Source organism: Cyclopterus lumpus, chromosome 5, assembly GCF_009769545.1.
Source record: "Cyclopterus lumpus isolate fCycLum1 chromosome 5, fCycLum1.pri, whole genome shotgun sequence".
Taxonomy (NCBI): Eukaryota; Metazoa; Chordata; class Actinopteri; order Perciformes; family Cyclopteridae; genus Cyclopterus; species Cyclopterus lumpus.
The window spans coordinates 25,584,171-25,602,287 of NC_046970.1; the positions used below are offsets into that span (position 1 = coordinate 25,584,171).

The 18,117-nt window shown below is 44.6% G+C and overlaps 3 protein-coding genes across 4 annotated transcripts; 1 reads left to right on the plus strand and 2 right to left on the minus strand.

The window, feature by feature from the left end:
* Window positions 1-271: 271 nt before the first annotated feature.
* Window positions 272-9,227, minus strand: LOC117730441 (cellular nucleic acid-binding protein-like). Of its 2 annotated transcripts, none has more exons than XM_034532160.1 (5): window positions 9,152-9,227; window positions 2,103-2,204; window positions 1,860-1,925; window positions 1,312-1,585; window positions 272-1,141 (listed from the first exon to the last, which is right to left on the minus strand). In XM_034532160.1, the coding sequence occupies exons 2-5, from the start codon at window positions 2,191-2,193 to the stop codon at window positions 1,024-1,026; spliced, it is 549 nt and encodes a 182-aa protein (XP_034388051.1). In that variant the 5' UTR covers window positions 2,194-2,204; window positions 9,152-9,227; the 3' UTR covers window positions 272-1,023. The 2 variants fall into 2 exon arrangements, with proteins under 2 accessions (XP_034388051.1, XP_034388050.1); XM_034532159.1 differs by lacking the exon at window positions 9,152-9,227 and adding an exon at window positions 4,396-4,526.
* Window positions 6,510-9,266, minus strand: LOC117730444 (cellular nucleic acid-binding protein-like). The gene is made up of 4 exons (XM_034532165.1): window positions 9,152-9,266; window positions 8,360-8,467; window positions 7,420-7,756; window positions 6,510-7,026 (listed from the first exon to the last, which is right to left on the minus strand). The coding sequence occupies exons 2-4, from the start codon at window positions 8,454-8,456 to the stop codon at window positions 6,975-6,977; spliced, it is 486 nt and encodes a 161-aa protein (XP_034388056.1). The 5' UTR covers window positions 8,457-8,467; window positions 9,152-9,266; the 3' UTR covers window positions 6,510-6,974.
* A 2,807-nt stretch (window positions 9,267-12,073) lies between these two features.
* On the plus strand, window positions 12,074-17,959 carry LOC117730413 (pyruvate dehydrogenase [acetyl-transferring]-phosphatase 1, mitochondrial-like). The gene is made up of 6 exons (XM_034532118.1): window positions 12,074-12,361; window positions 12,922-13,106; window positions 13,183-13,605; window positions 14,009-14,103; window positions 14,783-15,351; window positions 17,218-17,959. Exons 2-6 carry the CDS (start codon window positions 12,927-12,929, stop codon window positions 17,490-17,492), a joined length of 1,542 nt encoding a protein of 513 aa, XP_034388009.1. The 5' UTR covers window positions 12,074-12,361; window positions 12,922-12,926; the 3' UTR covers window positions 17,493-17,959.
* The last annotated feature ends 158 nt before the right edge of the window (window positions 17,960-18,117 follow it).

An 18,117-nucleotide genomic window follows, 5' to 3' on the forward strand; every position in this document is an offset into this window, starting at 1 on the left:
TTCATAATAGTTAATTAATATTTACCTTTAAATGAAGTCCATATTTTTTTCCAATTAATATGGAAGATTTAGTTATTATTTAAATTAATAACTTTAATGTATTATGTAAAGCACAATGTCTTGTTGTTAAAGGTCAACAGGAATGAGCCTCCTTACACATCATTGACATTTTCAGGAAACATCTTGGTAAATATTTGTAAATGACAAATAAATAAATCCTGCCTGAACTTTTCTTGTTTTTGTCGTCTTATGAAATAAATCGATTTCTCCATTGTCTTTCTCCTCCATGGTTTTTATTGTCAGGTTAAACTTAGTCTGCAGAACAACCAAATTACATTTTTACAGTAGCTCTGTAATATATAAAAATAACATTTGGATTTTCTTGTGAAAACATTCCCACCCAGCCTTAAAATGTGTTAGTTTTTTTTATATTAATTTTTGTCTTCATCGATGAATCGATCCGTCTGGTTCAACAAAACGCTCCTTTCGTCGTCTGCTGTGACCCGATCTGATTGGCTCATTCGTGTCCCTGTGTGGTGATAAAGGGTCCTGACCTGCGAGGTGATTGGCTGCTTGCTGGAGGCGGGGCCAATCACATTTCTTTCAACAAACTGGGTTTTGACAACAAGAAAATAAAGTTATTCCCTGCAATGAAAGAAACTTCAAACACTTCTTCTCCCTCCATAACCCCCCCCCCCCACACACACTTATGACAGAGGGGCGGAGCTAAACGTTACACTCTACTCCTAAACCAGGCAGAAAGGATTCTTCAACAAAGCTTTGCACATCATGACACCGCTACCAAACCAAAAACCCAAATTCAGTGTTGTCTTTTAAAAATGCAGAGGAAAGGTTTTTAATTAATTTTTTTGAAGCGTTCGTCCCTTCTCCTTCCTACACCTGCTCCGATTGGCTGCTGTGAGGCTGACTGACAGGCTGCTGTGATGCTGACTGACAGCCCTCTGGGCCAATGAGAAGAGGAGGATCACAGGAAACGAATAAAGGAGGGAAGAGATGAGGTGGCTAGGTGGTATCCTCCGTGGTGCACTCCTTGGCCAGGTGACCCGGCTTCCCACAGGTATAGCAGTTCTCCTCCGACGTCTGACTGCAGTGAACCGCAATATGGCCGGTCTCCCCACACCTGCAGCACACGCATGCAAAGACAACACTGGTTTCACTGGAGGACCTCAAGTAAAACACACGGAAGAGGCTCCAAAATAAACTTATGTGCTTTATTTAGCTCCACTTCTGTTAGTCTACCTGTAGTATTAGATGATCTGTAGCATTACTTTACAAGTCATTAAAGTTTACCTGTTGCATTTGACCTTGTCGCAGGACTTCTGCAGGTGTCCGAAGCCTCCACAGGAGTAGCACTTCTGCTTGTTGGCGGAGGGGCAGTCTCTGGCCATGTGACCTGCGTTGTTACAGGTGTAGCACAGCTGCTCCCGGTCGTTCTTCTTGGGCTCCTTGCAGTCTCGGGCCAGGTGTCCAGTATTCTCACAGTTGTAGCATTTCTGCTCTCGCTCCTTCTTGGGCTCCTTGCAGTCTCTGGAGATGTGACCTGTTGTTTGGCAGTTATAACAGACTGCAGGGACGAGTCATTGATTACCACACGGTTCCGTTCAACCTGGTTCACTTTAAACAGCTTCACTCATAAATATCACAACCATCTACATGCTGGACTCCTCTTTAGTCCAGGACTGAGTTAGACCGCCAGCTGTAGACCAGGACTAATTAAACCCAGAACTACAGCAGGATTATACAAATCTGCAGCTACTGACCTGTAGCCTGTGATCCTGTTGGACACTATGCACAGTGTGTGTGTGTGTTTGTGTGTGTGTGTGTGTGTGTCCTCTCACCGTCTTCGGGCATTTCGCAGTCTCTGGCCATGTGTCCGAGCTCCCCGCAGCGATAGCAGAATGGATCTGAAACACACAAACAAACACACTGATTACAATGTAATGTTTATTAAAGCAGGCGTCAACTGAACCAGATCACTCAACACAAAAAGTACTGAAACTAAATTAATTAATCTGCTCAGAGGTAAGTACATAAACAGCTGAACCCATTTAAAATAAAACAAACATGTAACGTGGGCTCACCTTTGCGATCTCTCACTTGTCCTCCTGCATTTGGACAGTTCTTGGCATAGTGACCACTGCCGTGACAACTGTAACACTCAATACTGCTCATCTCTGCAACAGCTGGACGGACAGAGACAGACAGACAGAGTCAATGTCTAGTTCATATTTAGTTTTTTTAGAGCAGGGGTTCTTAACCTTTTTGAGCTCAGGGCCCAATTTTTCCAGTGCAAAGTGGCCCATTCCAATGGTAACACTGTATTGGTTTAACTAATTGATCTCCCTCTTGGTTTGATTCGTGATCAATAACTAAATCAAAGCAAAAACAACAAGACGCCCCACAGGCGAACAATTCATGGAACAAATCAAGCTAATACAAGAACTAATTTAAAAAAAAACTTATTAAAACACAAAAAATAACTAATAAATTGATTTTACTAGCAGAGAGAAAAGGGACTTAATTGAAATTTGATAAATAAATAATATGTGGCAATACAAAATAATACGTAAATAAAGTCAATAAAATGTAATAATGTCTTCGTGTTTGCAGAACCGGAAGTTGCTGTTCGTTTCTGTGACAGCTCGACGGACCGTTTCCGCTTCCGGAGCCCATTTTCTTTCCCTTGAACAATCCCAACGGCTTCCCCACGAGCGCTGACGTTTGGTCTCGAGATGCCGCTTTAGCTTTGAAGGCTAGTTAGCGTTAGCTCACACACACACAGGGCTCTGGCTCGTCACCCCCGTTAATAAAGCTCTTAGTGAAGTCCGGATTGTACTTGCGGAAACATTTAGACTTTTGGGGGAGTTTTATCACCACTTTCGTCTTAATCTTTTCGTTTTAAATACTTCTCCATAACTTTTGCTACATGCTAGCTAGCGGCTAGCCGAGTGTCTTCTTCTGCCTGTTGGGAGCTTGTAAAACGGACTGACGCATTACCGCTACCAAGTGGTGGGAAGCTGTATTGCGTCTCATGGATAACGGTACTACCGCTGGTGTCTTCTACCTGTGCGAGCCCTCTAGGCGGTGCTCGCTGCACCAATCAGGGGCCGAGGCCCGACGGTTAAGAACCACTGCTCGAGAGGCCCTTATACACATATGATGAGTTCAAAGTGCTCAGGTGTTTTCAGTTGTCGCCGTTTTTCACCGAGCAGCTGAGAGGCAAACGGAGATTTAATGATTAAATAAAACTTCTTTTTTTTAATGTCAACCAGCTGTCCGCCTCCTCAAACAATCTGCAAAGTTTTACAACTTTTATTTACGGCAGCAGTGACACGTTCAGGTGTTTTCAGAGCTCCCGTGTTCCATAATAAGCGAGTGTTTTTGAACAAGCGTCGACACGTCTACCGCCAACTTTGTCGTTCCCTCTTCTCTAAGTGTCCTCCTAAGTGTCCTAAGTCAGTGTCCTCCTAAGTGTCCTAACTCAGTGTCCTAAGTCAGTGTCCTCCTAAGTGTCCTAAGTCAGTGTCCTCCTAAGTGTCCTAAGTCAGTGTTCTCCTCAGTGTCCTAACTCAGTGTCCACCTAAGTGTCCTAAGTCAGTGTCCTCCTAAGTGTCCCAACTCAGTGTCCTAAGTCAGTGTCCTGACTCAGTGTCCTCCTAAGTGTCCCAACTCAGTGTCCTAAGTCAGTGTCCTCCTAAGTGTCCTAAGTCAGTGTCCTCCTAAGTGTCCTAACTCGGTGTCCTTCTAAGTGTCCTAAGTCAGTGTCCTCCTAAGTGTCCTAAGTCAGTGTCCTCCTAAGTGTCCTAACTCAGTGTCCTCCTAAGTGTCCTAAGTCAGTGTCCTCCTAAGTGTCCTAACTCAGTGTCCTCCTAAGTGTCCTAACTCAGTGTCCTCCTAAGTGTCCTAACTCGGTGTCCTCGGCGTCTCAACGAACAGGGAGTGAAGTTGGTATTAAACTGATCCCTGATCCGTTTATAGTCTTTAAAAATAAACCTTAAAACATATTAAAACGTTTACTTCCTTGTTTAGTCGACGTGGGTAATGAAAGGCCACTCCTACGACACGTCTCCCTCGCGCACACCAAAATAACCCAGTTAATTTTAACATCGGACCAACTCGGTTTCAACCACCGGGGCGAAGGGACCCTCCTCCGGCTAAGCTCTGCAGGGTCTCCCCCCGCTGTGCGTAAAAGGGGCCAGAGAGGGGAGGGGGGGGGTACAACAGGGCCGGCGCTGCAGGTTACCGTCTGCTCCACAGCGAGGAACCGTGCGCCCCTCTCCGGGAGGGGGGAGGGGGTGTCTCCCCCACAGCAGGGTCGCCCGCCGCGGGGGAAGGAACAAAACGCGGATCGATCGGCCCGGAGCTCCAACTCACCTCAGACCTCCAGAAAACAGTTCGGTTTTTTCTCCTCTGCGACACACGAGGTCTTCACTGCAGCCAAGCCCGCGCGGTGGTTTTTTCGGTACGCGTGTGCACGAGGCATTACGGTAGCAGCGCGTCAGAACCGACTTCAAAATAAGAGCAGAGTTCCGGTGAACGTGATAGTCAATACACATGTAAATACAGATTAATGAATCAATTAAACCGAATTAATGAGTCGAAATTATACTTAATTGATGGTAACTATTTAAAAATGAACAATTACCACACGCAGACTGTATTTCAAGGAACATTTATATTTCCATTGTGTGAATACTTATACCTAATATTGAAAGCATGCCACCTCAGAAGGTTTCTCTTCGAATATCAAGACATTCTGATGTAGGATTTCCAATTAAAGCCCTTCAAAATCTCATTCATGAGCCAACCTCAAATCACATTCATGAGCCAATTTACCTCTAAATTCAGATTAGATTGGAAAGGAACTGGTCCACAGTTACACAATGATTTAACTTCAGATTACAGACGTATTTTATGACTTATTGAACGAATGCGACATGTCCGATCACTTTCACCGGAACTTTGCTCTTATTTTGAAAAGTCAGTTCTTTAGACTCTCGTACCGTAATGCCTCGTGCACACGCGACCGAAAAACAACGTGGCTTGACTGGTTCACACACGCCCTGTTGCGTTCAACTGCCGTCGGAAAAGTCAGAAACATCAGGATAATTAACGCTGCTGTTTTCTCTCCGAGCAAAGAAGTTCATTTATTCTGATGGTCAAAAGTTTGCATGACATCTGAACCACTAAACACATTTAGATTATCCCCCTCGTGCACATTCCTCAATTAAGGCCGTTCAGTGTTTTATTTTAATGTGTTTATTTATTGTTAAATACTGCATGAAACGTAATGAGACCTACAAACCAGTGGAAGAACAATCCACTCTGCATATGTTCCTCCAGCTCCCAATAGATTTAGAGACTAATTTAGTAAAATAATACATGTTATTTACTATATATGATGACATTTTATTAAAAATCAATAAAATGACTTTACAGTCTTTTAGGGTTGTCGGATTAATTTAAATTTTACAATGCAGGTAGAATCAGGATTCGAAGAGTAACCAAATGTCTCTTCTTTATAAATCAATTAAGCCTCTCTCATTCATAAAATCAATTATAAGAGTTTTCTTTTAACCTTATTGGCCATCTATAAACCCTTAGTGAAAACCTAATGAAATGCCATCTAGGGTTCCCTTTTTGTTGTAGTTTGTTTTCTCCTGTTTTATGGACAGTCAGGAGCTCAGGGTTGTCTTTCTTTGTGCTTCAGTAGGCCAGTTGACCTTTAGTTAGTGTGGGAGTTTGGTTTATTATGTTGGCCTTACACTGACTTGTTAGTCAGTAAGTTGTCAATAAATGCAACTTAATGCTCCTTAAGTGTTTTCTGATAGCCATGTGCTCCAGAGGCCGTAACAGTTCCCCTTCAGGGGATGAAATGCCATCCAGGGTTCCCTGAAAACATGACGTACAATTATAAACAAATTAAATAGGAAAACATTCTTTCATCTTCTGCATAATTGTATGTGGCATGTCAAGTCAATAGTTTTGGGAAGTTCCATGAAGAATAGTTTTATTCAGAATAAATCAAAATTGAATATTGTTTATTTATAATATAGTTAATTAGTATATTTACCCGTCTTTAAATAAACCAGTGCTTAAGGGGAAATCCAAGCTTTTCCCCAAATTAGTTCCCAATTACTATGGAAGCTCATTTCCTCCAGGAAAAGAAAAAACATTTGTAAAGTTTGGCATGAGTCTTACTTAAAATGTACAAAACGTTTTCACTTAACCTCATTTTTTAAAATGTATAACTTTGAATCTGATTTAATCCAATTTATTCTTGTCTTTACATTTTTTGGTAAGTTTTAATAACTTTAATGCATCATGTAAAGCACAATGTCTTGTTGTTAAAGGCCATCAGGAATGAGCCTCCTTACATAAATTAGATATTTTCAAGAAACATCTTGGTAATTATTTGAAAATGACAAATAAATAACTCCTGACTGAACCGTTCTTGTTTTGTATAATAAATTGATTGCCCAGTCATCTTTCTCCTCCATGTTTTTTTTATTATTGTCAGGTTAAACTTAAAGTCTGCAGAACAACCAAATTACATTTTTACAGTAGCTTTGAGTGATATACAAAAATAACATTTGTTAACAGAGGGGAGGAGCTAAACTTTTCACTCTACTCTCTCAGGCAATAAATCAGGCAGAAAGGATTCTTCAACAAAGCTTTGCACATCATGACACTGCTACCAAACTAAAAACCCAAATTCAGTTTTGTCATGCAGAGGAAAGTTTTTTTTATTTTTTTAAGTGTCCCTCCCTTTTTCTTCTTCCTCGGCCTGCTCTGATTGGCTGCTGTGAGGCTGACTGACAGCCCTCTGGGCCAATGAGAAGAGGAGGATCACAGGAAACGAATAAAGGAGGGAAGAGATGAGGTGGCTAGGTGGTATCCTCCGTGGTGCACTCCTTGGCCAGGTGACCCGGCTTCCCACAGGTATAGCAGTTCTACTCCGACATCTGACTGCAGTGAACCGCAATATGGCCGGTCTCCCCACACCTGCAGCACACGCATGCAAAGACAACACTGGTTTCACTGGAGGACCTCAAGTAAAACACACGGAAGAGGCTCCAAAATAAACTTATTAATTCTACCTGTAGTATTAGTTTGTCACTAATACTTTATCTGTTTACCTGTAGCATTCCTTTACATATAATCAAAGTTTACCTGCAGCGTTAGCTTACCTGTATTAGGTTACTAATAGCTGCAGCTAATCTGTTAGCTTATTTAGTGATAGCTGCAGCTAATCTGTTAGCTTATTTAGTGATAGCTGCAGCTAATCTGTTAGCTTATCTGCAGCGATTACTTAACATGTAATTAAGTCTTACCTGTAAGTTTACCTGCGGCTATTAGATGATCTGTAGCATTACTTTACAAGTCATTAAAGTTTACCTGTTGCATTTGACCTTGTCGCAGGACTTCTGCAGGTGTCCGAAGCCTCCACAGGAGTGGCACTTCTGCTTGTTGGCGGAGGAGCAGTCTCTGGCCATGTGACCTGCACTGTTGCAGTTGTAGCACAGCTGCTCCCGGTCGTTCTTCTTGGGCTCCTTGCAGTCTCGGGAGATGTGTCCGGCATTCTCACAGTTGTGGCAGATCATCTCTCGCACCTTCTTGGGCTCGGAGCAGTCTCTGGAGATGTGTCCAGGGTTGTTGCAGTTGTAGCACGTCTGCTCGGGGGCATTGGGGCAGTCTCTGGCCATGTGTCCAGTGTTGTTACAGTTATAACAGGCTGCAGGGACGAGTCACTGATTACCACACGGCTCTGGTCCTCTGACATCACTTCAAACCGCGTCACGCATAAATATCACAAACATCTACATCCTGGACTCCTCTTTAGCCCGGTTAGTTATAGAATAGCAATGCGGTAGTTTAGTATTGGTACAGTGGTAGTCACGGTTAGTAAAGTATGAGTCATGGGTTAGTAAAGTGGTAGTTAAGCATTAGCCGTGGTAAGTTAAGTGGTAGTTAAGTATTAGTACAGTGGCAGTTACGGTTAGTAAAGTATTAGTATGAGCAGTGGGTTTGTCAAGTGTAAGTTAAACATTAGTAAAGTGAGAGTTAATTGTCAATAATGGATATGTAAATAGTAATCATGGTTTAGGTGTTTGTTACGGATTAGCCATGGGTTAGTAAATTGTAGGGAAAGTGTTAATCATTTGTTAGTTAATTGCAAGTAATGAATATGTAAAGTAGTAGTCATGGAATAGTAAATTGTAGGGAAAGTGTTAATCATTTGTTAGTTAACAAAAAAACTGAAACTAAAATTAATTTGCTGAGGAGGCTGAAACTAACTAAGTACATGGACGTTTAAAATCAACTGTAGTCGGCTCACCTTTGTGATCTCTCCCTTGTCCCTGTCCTCCGGAGTTTGGACAGTTCCTGGCGAAGTGACCGGTGCCATGGCAACTGTAACACTCATTGCTGCTCATCTCTGCAACGGCTGGACAGACAGACAGGTTGAGAGACAGACAGACAGGTTGAGAGACAGACAGACAGTGTTAACGTCTCCTCTGTGCATCAATGAATATGTTTTTGGTGTGTTACAGATGTCCTCTGTGTCGACGTCTAGAGGACATTGTACACATCTGGTGAGTTCAGGTGCTCGAAAAAAAGAGTTTTTTGCAAAGAATTTACCGACGCGGGTTTTTTTTTTTTTTTTTAAACACGCATCGACACATCTAACACCAACTTTGTCGTCCCCCACGTGTCCGACGGGTCCTAAGTGTCCTCACCACGTGTCCCAAGTGTCCTCCCTAAGTGTCCTCACCACGTGTCCTCGCCGTCTCAACGAACAGGGCGTGAAGTTTGCGTTAAACTGGTCGGTTTATAGTCTTTAAAAAATAAACCCTAAAACGGATTGAAACGTGTAGTTCCTAGTTCAGTCGACGTGGGTGACGGAAGGCCACTCCTACGACACGTCTACCTCGCGCACACGAAAAATAACCCAGTTAATAAAAAAAAATAATTAATTAATTAATTTCGAACACCGGGACGAACCGTGCGTCCACCGGCTCAGCTCTGCGGTCCGTCCCCCCCCGCAGCATGTAAAGGGAACCGGGGGAGACAACGGGCCTTTTACGGGGGAGGAAAAACGCGGATCGATCGGCCCGGAGCTCCAACTCACCTCAGACCTCCAGAAAACAGTTCGGTTTTCTCTCCTCTGCGACACACGAGGTCTTCACTGCAGCCAAGCCCGCGCGGTGTCTCTCGGTACGTGTGCGCGCGAGGCATTACGGTAGGAGCGCGACCGGAAGCGACTTCAAAATAAGAGCGGAGTTCGGGGGTGGACGTCATAGAACGCGTCGCATTCATTCAGAAATTCGCACAATGCGTTTGTAAATACAGGTAGATTGGTTAATTAAACTAAATGAACGAGTGAAAGATTTCATAATTAAAAAAGTGAGTTGTTAGCTCATGAAGGATATTTTGAAGGGCTTTAATTTGAAAATCCTCCATCAGAACGTCTTGATTGCCTCTGAGTGACACGTCCAGGTGGTATGAAGTGAAATTAGTTAGTAACTATGAACCATTTCCTTTTGAATCTAATCAGAAATTAGAGACACATTGGTTCATGGATGTGATTTTTCTAGAATCAGAATGTCCTGATACTGGAAGAGGTACCTTCAGAGGTGGCATGCTTTTGATATTAGGTACTATTCACAGAATGGAAATACATATTTTCCTTGAAATGCAGTTTGCATGTGGTAATTTTTATTTATTTCTATAAATAGTTCATTTTTTCATTAATTAATTTATCTGTATTTACAGACTTCTTGTTTGACTTATTTAATGAATGCGACATGTCCGATCACTTTCACCGGAACCTCGCTCTTATTTTGAAATCAGTTCTTAGACTCTCGTACCGTAATGCCTCGTGCACACGCGACCAAAAAACAACATGCGGGCTGCCTCGACTGTCGTTCACCTCCCCCACACACACGCCCTGTTGCGTTCAACTGCCGTCGGAAAAGTCAGAAACATCAGGATAATTAACGCTGCTGTTTTCTCTCCGAGCAAAGAAGTTCATTTATTCTGATGGTCAAAAGTTTGCATGACATCTGAACCACTAAACACATTTAGATTATCCCCCTCGTGCACATTCCTCAATTAAGGCCGTTCAGTGTTTTATTTTAATGTGTTTATTTATTGTTAAATACTAACAATCAACTTTCCACAATACCTCCCTTAATGAAATGTCATCTAGGGTTCCCTTCCAGTGGAGAAAACGTGATGAAATGTCATCTAGGGTTCCCTTCCAATGGAGAAAACTTGATGAAATGTCATCTAGGGTTCCCTTCCAATGGAGAAAACGTGATGAAATGTCGTCTAGGGTTCCCTTCCAATGGAGAAAACGTGATGAAATGTCGTCTAGGGTTCCCTTCCAGTGGAGAAAACGTGATGAAATGTCGTCTAGGGTTCCCTCCCAGTGGAGAAAACGTGATGAAATGTCATCTAGGGTTCCCTTCCAATGGAGAAAACGTGATGAAATGTCATCTAGGGTTCCCTTCCAATGGAGAAAACGTGATGAAATGTCATCTAGGGTTCCCTTCCAATGGAGAAAACGTGATGAAATGTCGTCTAGGGTTCCCTTCCAGTGGAGAAAACGTGATGAAATGTCATCTAGGGTTCCCTCCCAGTGGAGAAAACGTGATGAAATGTCATCTAGGGTTCCCTTCCAGTGGAGAAAACGTGATGAAATGTCATCTAGGGTTCCCTTCCAGTGGAGAAAACGTGATGAAATGTCATCTAGGGTTCCCTCCCAGTGGAGAAAACGTGATGAAATGTCGTCTAGGGTTCCCTCCCAGTGGAGAAAACGTGATGAAATGTCATCTAGGGTTCCCTCCCAGTGGAGAAAACGTGATGAAATGTCATCTAGGGTACTTTCTGCGTACTGGTGGTTTTTTGCTGCTCATCCAGATCAATACTGCAGCTATCAGTCTAGCTGGCAGGCCGGGGGCTAGAGAGATGTACTCCAAGTCATTACTCCTAGTCATTACTCCAAGTCATTACTCCTAGTCATTACTCCAAGTTATTACTCCAAGTCATTACTCCTAGTCATTACTCCAAGTCATTACTCCTAGTCATTACTCCAAGTTATTACTCCGTCATTACTCCTAGTCATTACTCCAAGTCATTACTCCAAGTCATTACTCCTAGTCATTACTCCTAGTCATTACTCCAAGTTATTACTCCTAGTCATTACTCCAAGTTATTACTCCTAGTCATTACTCTTAGTCATTACTCCAAGTCATTACTCCAAGTCATTACTCCTAGTCATTACTCCAAGTCATTACTCCAAGTCATTACTCCTAGTCATTACTCCTAGTCATTACTCCAAGTCATTACTCCTAGTCATTACTCCAAGTTATTACTCCTAGTTATTACTCCTAGTCGTTACTCCAAGTCATTACTCCTAGTCATTACTCCTAGTCATTACTCCAAGTTGTTACTCCTAGTCGTTACTCCAAGTCATTACTCATAGTCGTTACTCCAAGTCATTACTCCTAGTCGTTACTTCAAGTCATTACTCCAAGTCATTACTCCTAGTTGTTACTCTAAGTCATTACTCCTAGTTGTTACTCCAAGTCATTACTCCTAGTCATTACTCCAAGTCATTACACAGGCAGTTAAAATTCACCTTGAGTGGATCCTCAAAAACAATCCATTTGCTGGGTCCATCCAAACCAGACGTTCCCAATGCAGTGAATACCTGTAACTGGGGAGGACTCACATATAGATGAAGACCACAGAGCAGGTGTAGTTCAATAAACTATCTCAAATGTGGAGTTGGAGAAAGGCTGACAGGCAGACAGATTTAGACCCAGTTTTGGAAGGAATACAGGTAAGTATGCAGACAGACAGGCAGGTGTAGGTCCAGGAAGTCCAGAGTCAGTGTGAGGCTCAGGTTGCAGAAAAGTCTGATTCTCATAGCAACCTAAATGGTCTGAGAAAGGATGAATGGAACTGGAGACGCAGGTGTGTCTGGTAACTGCAGGGTTGATGAGCAAACCGGCAACAGGTAAGTAGATCCGGTGAGGCGGTCAGGTGATGTGCGAAATCCTGGGTCACCAATCTCTATTCAGAAGAAGTTTCATTGACACAGTTGGGGGCCTTTACGGCCTGCAGCAGGAGGTTTATGGATTACTGATTACTGAGCGAGATATGAAAGCCGTCAAAGGTCACAAACGACGACTGAATATACGAACAACCTTCAACAGCGCACCTGTCCGGCGGCATGAAAAGAACCGCTCTGCTTCAAGGAACGAGAACCAGACACTGTGGACTGAACTGAGGATGAAGAAGAAGAGTTAACTAAACACTCGACAATCACACGGTGAGTTTTGAGCTTCGCTAATCTCAAGTTTAGGTTTTAGAGCCACGACGTTGACGTCAGGAGGAGGAAGTGAAGTCTGTGAGCAAATACTCTGCTGGTTCTCATGCTGATGCTCCTTCTGGTTCTCCTTCAGGTTTGGTTCTGCTTTCCAGAGACCTGTATGGCTTCTTGCCTTGATCAGAAAAAATAATGCGTTTTTTTTTCAGGGATTTTGTTCAACTCTGTTGATTCCTTTGCTGATTCTTCTACTAGTTCTTCTCCAGGTTTCACTCTGTTGGTTCACCTGTTGGTTCTTCTCAAGGTTTCACTTTGTTGGTTCTCCTCCAGGTTTTACTCGGTTGGGTCTGCTCCTGGTTCTCCAGGTTTCACACTGTTGGTTCTCCTGCTGGTTCTCCTCAAAGTGTAACTGTTGGTTCTTCTTGGTTCTCATCCAGGTTTCACTTTGTTGGTTCTTCTGCTGGTTCTCCTGAAAGTTTTACTCTGTTGGTTAATCTTGGTTCTCCTCCCGGTTTCACATTGTTGGTTCTTGTGCTCGTTACTCTTCTTGTCCTCTCTGCAAGAGGTCATGCTGGGAAGAACAGGAACCTTCTGTGGACGTTGCAGGTTTGAGCTCCAGCAGTCCCGTCACTCCTTTTCCTCGGCTCCCCCTGAGCTCCTCAGGGTCCATTACCCAGCAGGCAGGAAGTACAGGACGGGGAAGGAGGCGGAGCCAATGAGCTCAGCTCAGATCAACCGCATCTTAAAGGTGAGTAAGATCTGTAATTCAAGGTGTCAATCTAACAACCAGTCAAACTTCTGATCTCGCCCTCTTCTGTTACCAGGCCAACGAATATAGCCACACCCTGCCCAGAGGCCCCGCCTCCCATGGTGTCTTGGGTTTCCATAGCAACATGCTGCCATCTAACCATCCAAGCGAGGACTGCCGGAGCACCGCCACCTGCCTGCCAGGCCGCGGCGGCGTGCTGTTCGGCGTGTTCGATGGCCACGCCGGGACGGCCTGCGCCCGCGCCGTCAGCCAGAGGCTCTTCTACTACATTGCCGTGGCAACGCTACCGTTGAGGACACTGGCGGAGCTCGAACGGGCGGTGGCGGAAGAACGTGCCGTACAGCCGCTGCTGGAGTGGCACAAACACCCTCAAGACCACAACAGCACCGACAGCGGAGCGACCTCCTTCCATAGCCTCCGAAACTACTGGCAGGAGAGACTGCAGGGTGAAGAGGAGGAGGTGGAGGAGGAGGAAGAGGTAGGTTTGGTTGGGTCGAACCGGTTTATGATGAGCGAAATACCAGACCAGACCACCATCAGACCAGAGTACCAAAGACCGGACCAGTACAGAACACCAAAGATCGAACCAGACCAGTCCACCAAAGACGGACCAGACCAGTATACCAAAGACCGGACCAGTACAGTACACCAAAAACCGGAAGAGACCAGTATACCAAAGACCAGACCAGACCAGTACACCAAAAACTGGATCAGACCAGTATACCAAAGACCGGATCAGACCAGTACATCGAATTTCACCACTCGGTGTTGCACTTGATTCAGCAGCCACACGCTCTCTAGTCTTCACGGTACAGGAAGTGAACACAGCTGTTATCACGTGTTGTGACGTCATCGTCTGTCTCCTCTCTGATTGGCTGCAGGACGGCTGCAGGGTGACATCAGCGCTGGTCAACGCTTTTCGTCGCCTGGACTACGACCTGTCCGCGGAGGCCCAGGCCTACCTGTCTTCACCCAGGTCCTCATTCTATGGTCAAACTCCTTCTGCTCTAAACTCCTTCACTGTCATAGTTTCTGTCAGAAACAGTTGAGGCTTCATCAGTTTGAGTTCGTCAAAAGAAGCGTCACTCTTTTTGACTCCAAGAACCACAGACTTCTATACAACCAGAGGAGTCGCCCCCCGGTGGTCAGGAGAGAGAATGCAGCTTTAACACATGAAGCATAGACTTCTATACAACCAGAGGAGTCGCCCCCTGGTGGTCAGGAGAGCGAATGCAGCTTTAACACATGAAGCATAGACTTCTATACAACCAGAGGAGTCACCCCCAGGTGGTCAGTAGAGAGAAAACTGTTAGAGAGAATGCAAGTGTAAGACTCTTCCGTAACTCATCCTCAAAGTGTGTGTGTGTGTGTGTGTGTGTGTGGGGGGGGGGGGGGGGGGGGGGGATAGAGGAAGCAAAATCATTGAGTACACATGAAGTCACAGGTGGTTACGTTTCTATCGTGGAAGAGACCAACAGATCTCAGCCCAGATGAATTATGTTCATATTGGACGATTCTGCGTTACATCTACACCAAACATGTTGTGCCCTCGCAGGAAGGAGCTCTTTACGTAGACAGTATGCTGCTGAATCCACTGTTTTCATTGGCTGCTTCCAGCTCACGTCACCAGGTGAACCATCGCTCTCTGTCCGCAGACGGGTGTCTCTCCCTGGGGAGGCGTTGTCTCTGTCCTCCCCACTCCGGGTGGCGCTGTCCGGCTGCACGGCTTGCGTGACCCATGTCTCCAAGGGCGTCCTGCACGTGGCCAACCTGGGTGACAGCCGGGCCGTCCTGGGCGTCAAGGAGCCCAACGGGAGCTGGTCAGCGGTCAGCCTCACCAACGACCACAACGCACAGAACCCAGAAGAGCTGCAAAGGATTCTGGAGGAACACCCGCCGTCGGAGAGGAAGACGGCGGTCCGCCACGACCGCCTGCTGGGCCTCCTGCTGCCTTTCAGGGCGTTCGGCGACGTCCGTTTCAAATGGGGCGTGGAGAAGCTCTCTCGCGTCTACGAAAAGCGACCAGACGTCCTGTCTGCGGTCAGCGAGGCGTTCCGGACGCAGCCGCCGCACTACCTGACCCCGCCTTACCTGAGCGCCCAGCCGGAGGTCACGCTGCACCGCATCAGACCGGCGGACAAGTTTCTGGTCCTGGCGACCGACGGACTCTGGGAGCTGATGCACCGACAGACCGTCATCCAGCTGGTTGGGGAACAGTTGACAGGTAAGAAAACTAAGATCCTCACTAAGTCTAATCCCCATCATTTACACTTCAACCGCTTTCATCATTTATACTTCAAGTGTAACTGATGGCAGTTGAAGTGTAAATGGTGACTGTAGGTAAGGTGTAACTGATGGCAGTTGAAGGGTAAATGGTGACTGTAGGTAAGGTGTAACTGATGGAAGTTGAAGGGTAAATGGTGACTGTAGGTAAGGTGTAACTGATGGCAGTTGAAGTGTAAATGGTGACTGTAGGTAAGGTGTAACTGATGGCAGTTGAAGGGTAAATGGTGACTGTAGGTAAGGTGTAACTGATGGAAGTTGTAGGGTAAATGGTGACTGTAGGTAAGGTGTAACTGATGGAAGTTGTAGGGTAAATGGTGACTGTAGGTACGGTGTAACTGATGGCAGTTGAAGTGTAAATGATAATTGTAGGTAAGGTGTAACTGATGGCAGTTGAAGGGTAAATGGTGACTGTAGGTAAGGTGTAACTGATGGAAGTTGAAGGGTAGATGGTGACTGTAGGTAAGGTGTAACTGATGGCAGTTGAAGGGTAAATGGTGACTGTAGGTAAGGTGTAACTGATGGCAGTTGAAGTGTAAATGATAATTGTAGGTAAGGTGTAACTGATGGCAGTTGAAGGGTAAATGGTGACTGTAGGTAAGGTGTAACTGATGGAAGTTGAAGGGTAGATGGTGACTGTAGGTAAGGTGTAACTGATGGAAGTTGAAGGGTAGATGGTGACTGTAGGTAAGGTGTAACTGATGGCAGTTGCAGGGTAAATGGTGACTGTAGGTACGGTGTAACTGATGGCAGTTGAAGGGTAAATGGTAATTGTAGGTAAGGTGTAACTGATGGCAGTTGAAGTGTAAATGATAATTGTAGGTAAGGTGTAACTGATGGCAGTTGCAGGGTAAATGGTGACTGTAGGTAAGGTGTAACTGATGGAAGTTGAAGGGTAAATGGTGACTGTAGGTAAGGTGTAACTGATGGCAGTTGAAGGGTAAATGGTGACTGTAGGTAAGGTGTAACTGATGGCAGTTGAAGGGTAAATGGTGACTGTAGGTAAGGTGTAACTGATGGCAGTTGAAGTGTAAATGATAATTGTAGGTAAGGTGTAACTGATGGCAGTTGAAGGGTAAATGATAACTGTAGGTAAGGTGTAACTGATGGCAGTTGAAGGGTAAATGATAACTGTAGGTAAGGTGTAACTGATGGCAGTTGAAGGGTAAATGATAACTGTAGGTAAGGTGTAACTGATGGCAGTTGAAGGGTAAATGATAACTGTAGGTAAGGTGTAACTGATGGCAGTTGTAGGGTAAATGATAATTGTAGGTAAGGTGTAACTGATGGCAGTTGAAGGGTAAATGATAACTGTAGGTAAGGTGTAACTGATGGCAGTTGAAGGGTAAATGATAACTGTAGGTAAGGTGTAACTGATGGCAGTTGAAGGGTAAATGATAACTGTAGGTAAGGTGTAACTGATGGCAGTTGAAGGGTAAATGATAACTGTAGGTAAGGTGTAACTGATGGCAGTTGTAGGGTAAATGATAATTGTAGGTAAGGTGTAACTGATGGCAGTTGAAGGGTAAATGATAACTGTAGGTAAGGTGTAACTGATGGCAGTTGAAGGGTAAATGATAACTGTAGGTAAGGTGTAACTGATGGCAGTTGTAGGGTAAATGATAATTGTAGGTAAGGTGTAACTGATGGCAGTTGAAGGGTAAATGATAATTGTAGGTAAGGTGTAACTGATGGCAGTTGTAGGGTAAATGATAATTGTAGGTAAGGTGTAACTGATGGCAGTTGAAGGGTAGATGTTGACTTGAACTGGCAGTGTGAACAGTGGAAGTGGTTTATTGCTGTTCAGGCCTTCAGCAGCAAAGACCCATAATCCCCGGCGCGGGCACGACGCTGGGCAGCCTGCAGCGCCTCCTGCTGGAGCGGAAGAATCGGGTCCTGTCGGTGCTGGAGGACCAGAACGGCGCCACCCACCTGCTCCGGCACGCCCTGGGGGATGACGGGTACGGAGCGGTGGCCCCGAACCGCCTGGCCAAGATGCTGAGTCTGCCTCCAGAGCTGTCCAGGAGGTACCGCGACGACATCACCGTCACCGTGGTCCACCTGAACGAGCCCGACCTTTAAATCTGGAGCTCACCTGCTCGCCGATGAATTATAGTAACTTGTGTTTTTACTCTGAGGTTTTGTTACATGCTCGTCTGTCCTCCGTCTGTTTCTTAGTTTTTTTTAGCCTAATTAAGTCAAATTTGAGGTACTTAGACTTTCTATTTTATACTGCACGACATCTCGGAGGGAAACTCCTGAATCTGATGCAGTGTTTTAGATTAAAGGCCCTCAGACCCTCAGCTACGTGTCTGATTGGATCAATCAGGTTGAAGCTTTACTGGCATTTATGATAAAGTTGTAAAATAACTTTTTATGCATTAAATACAATTAAAACACCTATCAAGACCGTTAATGCTTCACAATTTAACTAACAGTGGCCATTCTACAGGAGTACTTTTTTTCTAGTAATCAGGACTTACTTAAGGTGGTATTGGTAAGATCTCACAAGGTGGTATTGGTAAGATCTTCGTCCATCTCTGGTAAATGTCTCCAAGTGACCGTGACACAATTCAAATTGGATTAATGCCTTTATTTCATTTATTCATATCGTCTACATTTATTTATATTCCGTTTGTATATTTGGTATTTAATAAACAAGATTCTGATAAGTATTTCTTACTTGTACACATTTATGAAAGTTGCA

Bases quoted from the DNA above. Each gene is read 5' to 3' on its own strand.
- LOC117730441 (XM_034532160.1), bottom strand. From the start codon at position 2,193: ATGAGCAGTATTGAGTGTTACAGTTGTCACGGCAGTGGTCACTATGCC. The intron at 1,926-2,102 runs GTGAGCCCACGT...TGTGTGTTTCAG, and splicing joins ACAAGTGAGAGATCGCAAAG to ATCCATTCTGCTATCGCTGC. The intron at 1,142-1,311 runs GTAAACTTTAAT...CGTGTGCTGCAG, and splicing joins GACAAGGTCAAATGCAACAG to GTGTGGGGAGACCGGCCATA.
- LOC117730444 (XM_034532165.1), bottom strand. From the start codon at position 8,456: ATGAGCAGCAATGAGTGTTACAGTTGCCATGGCACCGGTCACTTCGCC. The intron at 7,757-8,359 runs GTGAGCCGACTA...TCGTCCCTGCAG, and splicing joins ACAAGGGAGAGATCACAAAG to CCTGTTATAACTGTAACAAC. The intron at 7,027-7,419 runs GTAAACTTTAAT...CGTGTGCTGCAG, and splicing joins GACAAGGTCAAATGCAACAG to GTGTGGGGAGACCGGCCATA.
- LOC117730413 (XM_034532118.1), top strand. From the start codon at position 12,927: ATGCTGGGAAGAACAGGAACCTTCTGTGGACGTTGCAGGTTTGAGCTC. The intron at 13,107-13,182 runs GTGAGTAAGATC...TTCTGTTACCAG, and splicing joins AGATCAACCGCATCTTAAAG to GCCAACGAATATAGCCACAC. The intron at 13,606-14,008 runs GTAGGTTTGGTT...GATTGGCTGCAG, and splicing joins AGGTGGAGGAGGAGGAAGAG to GACGGCTGCAGGGTGACATC.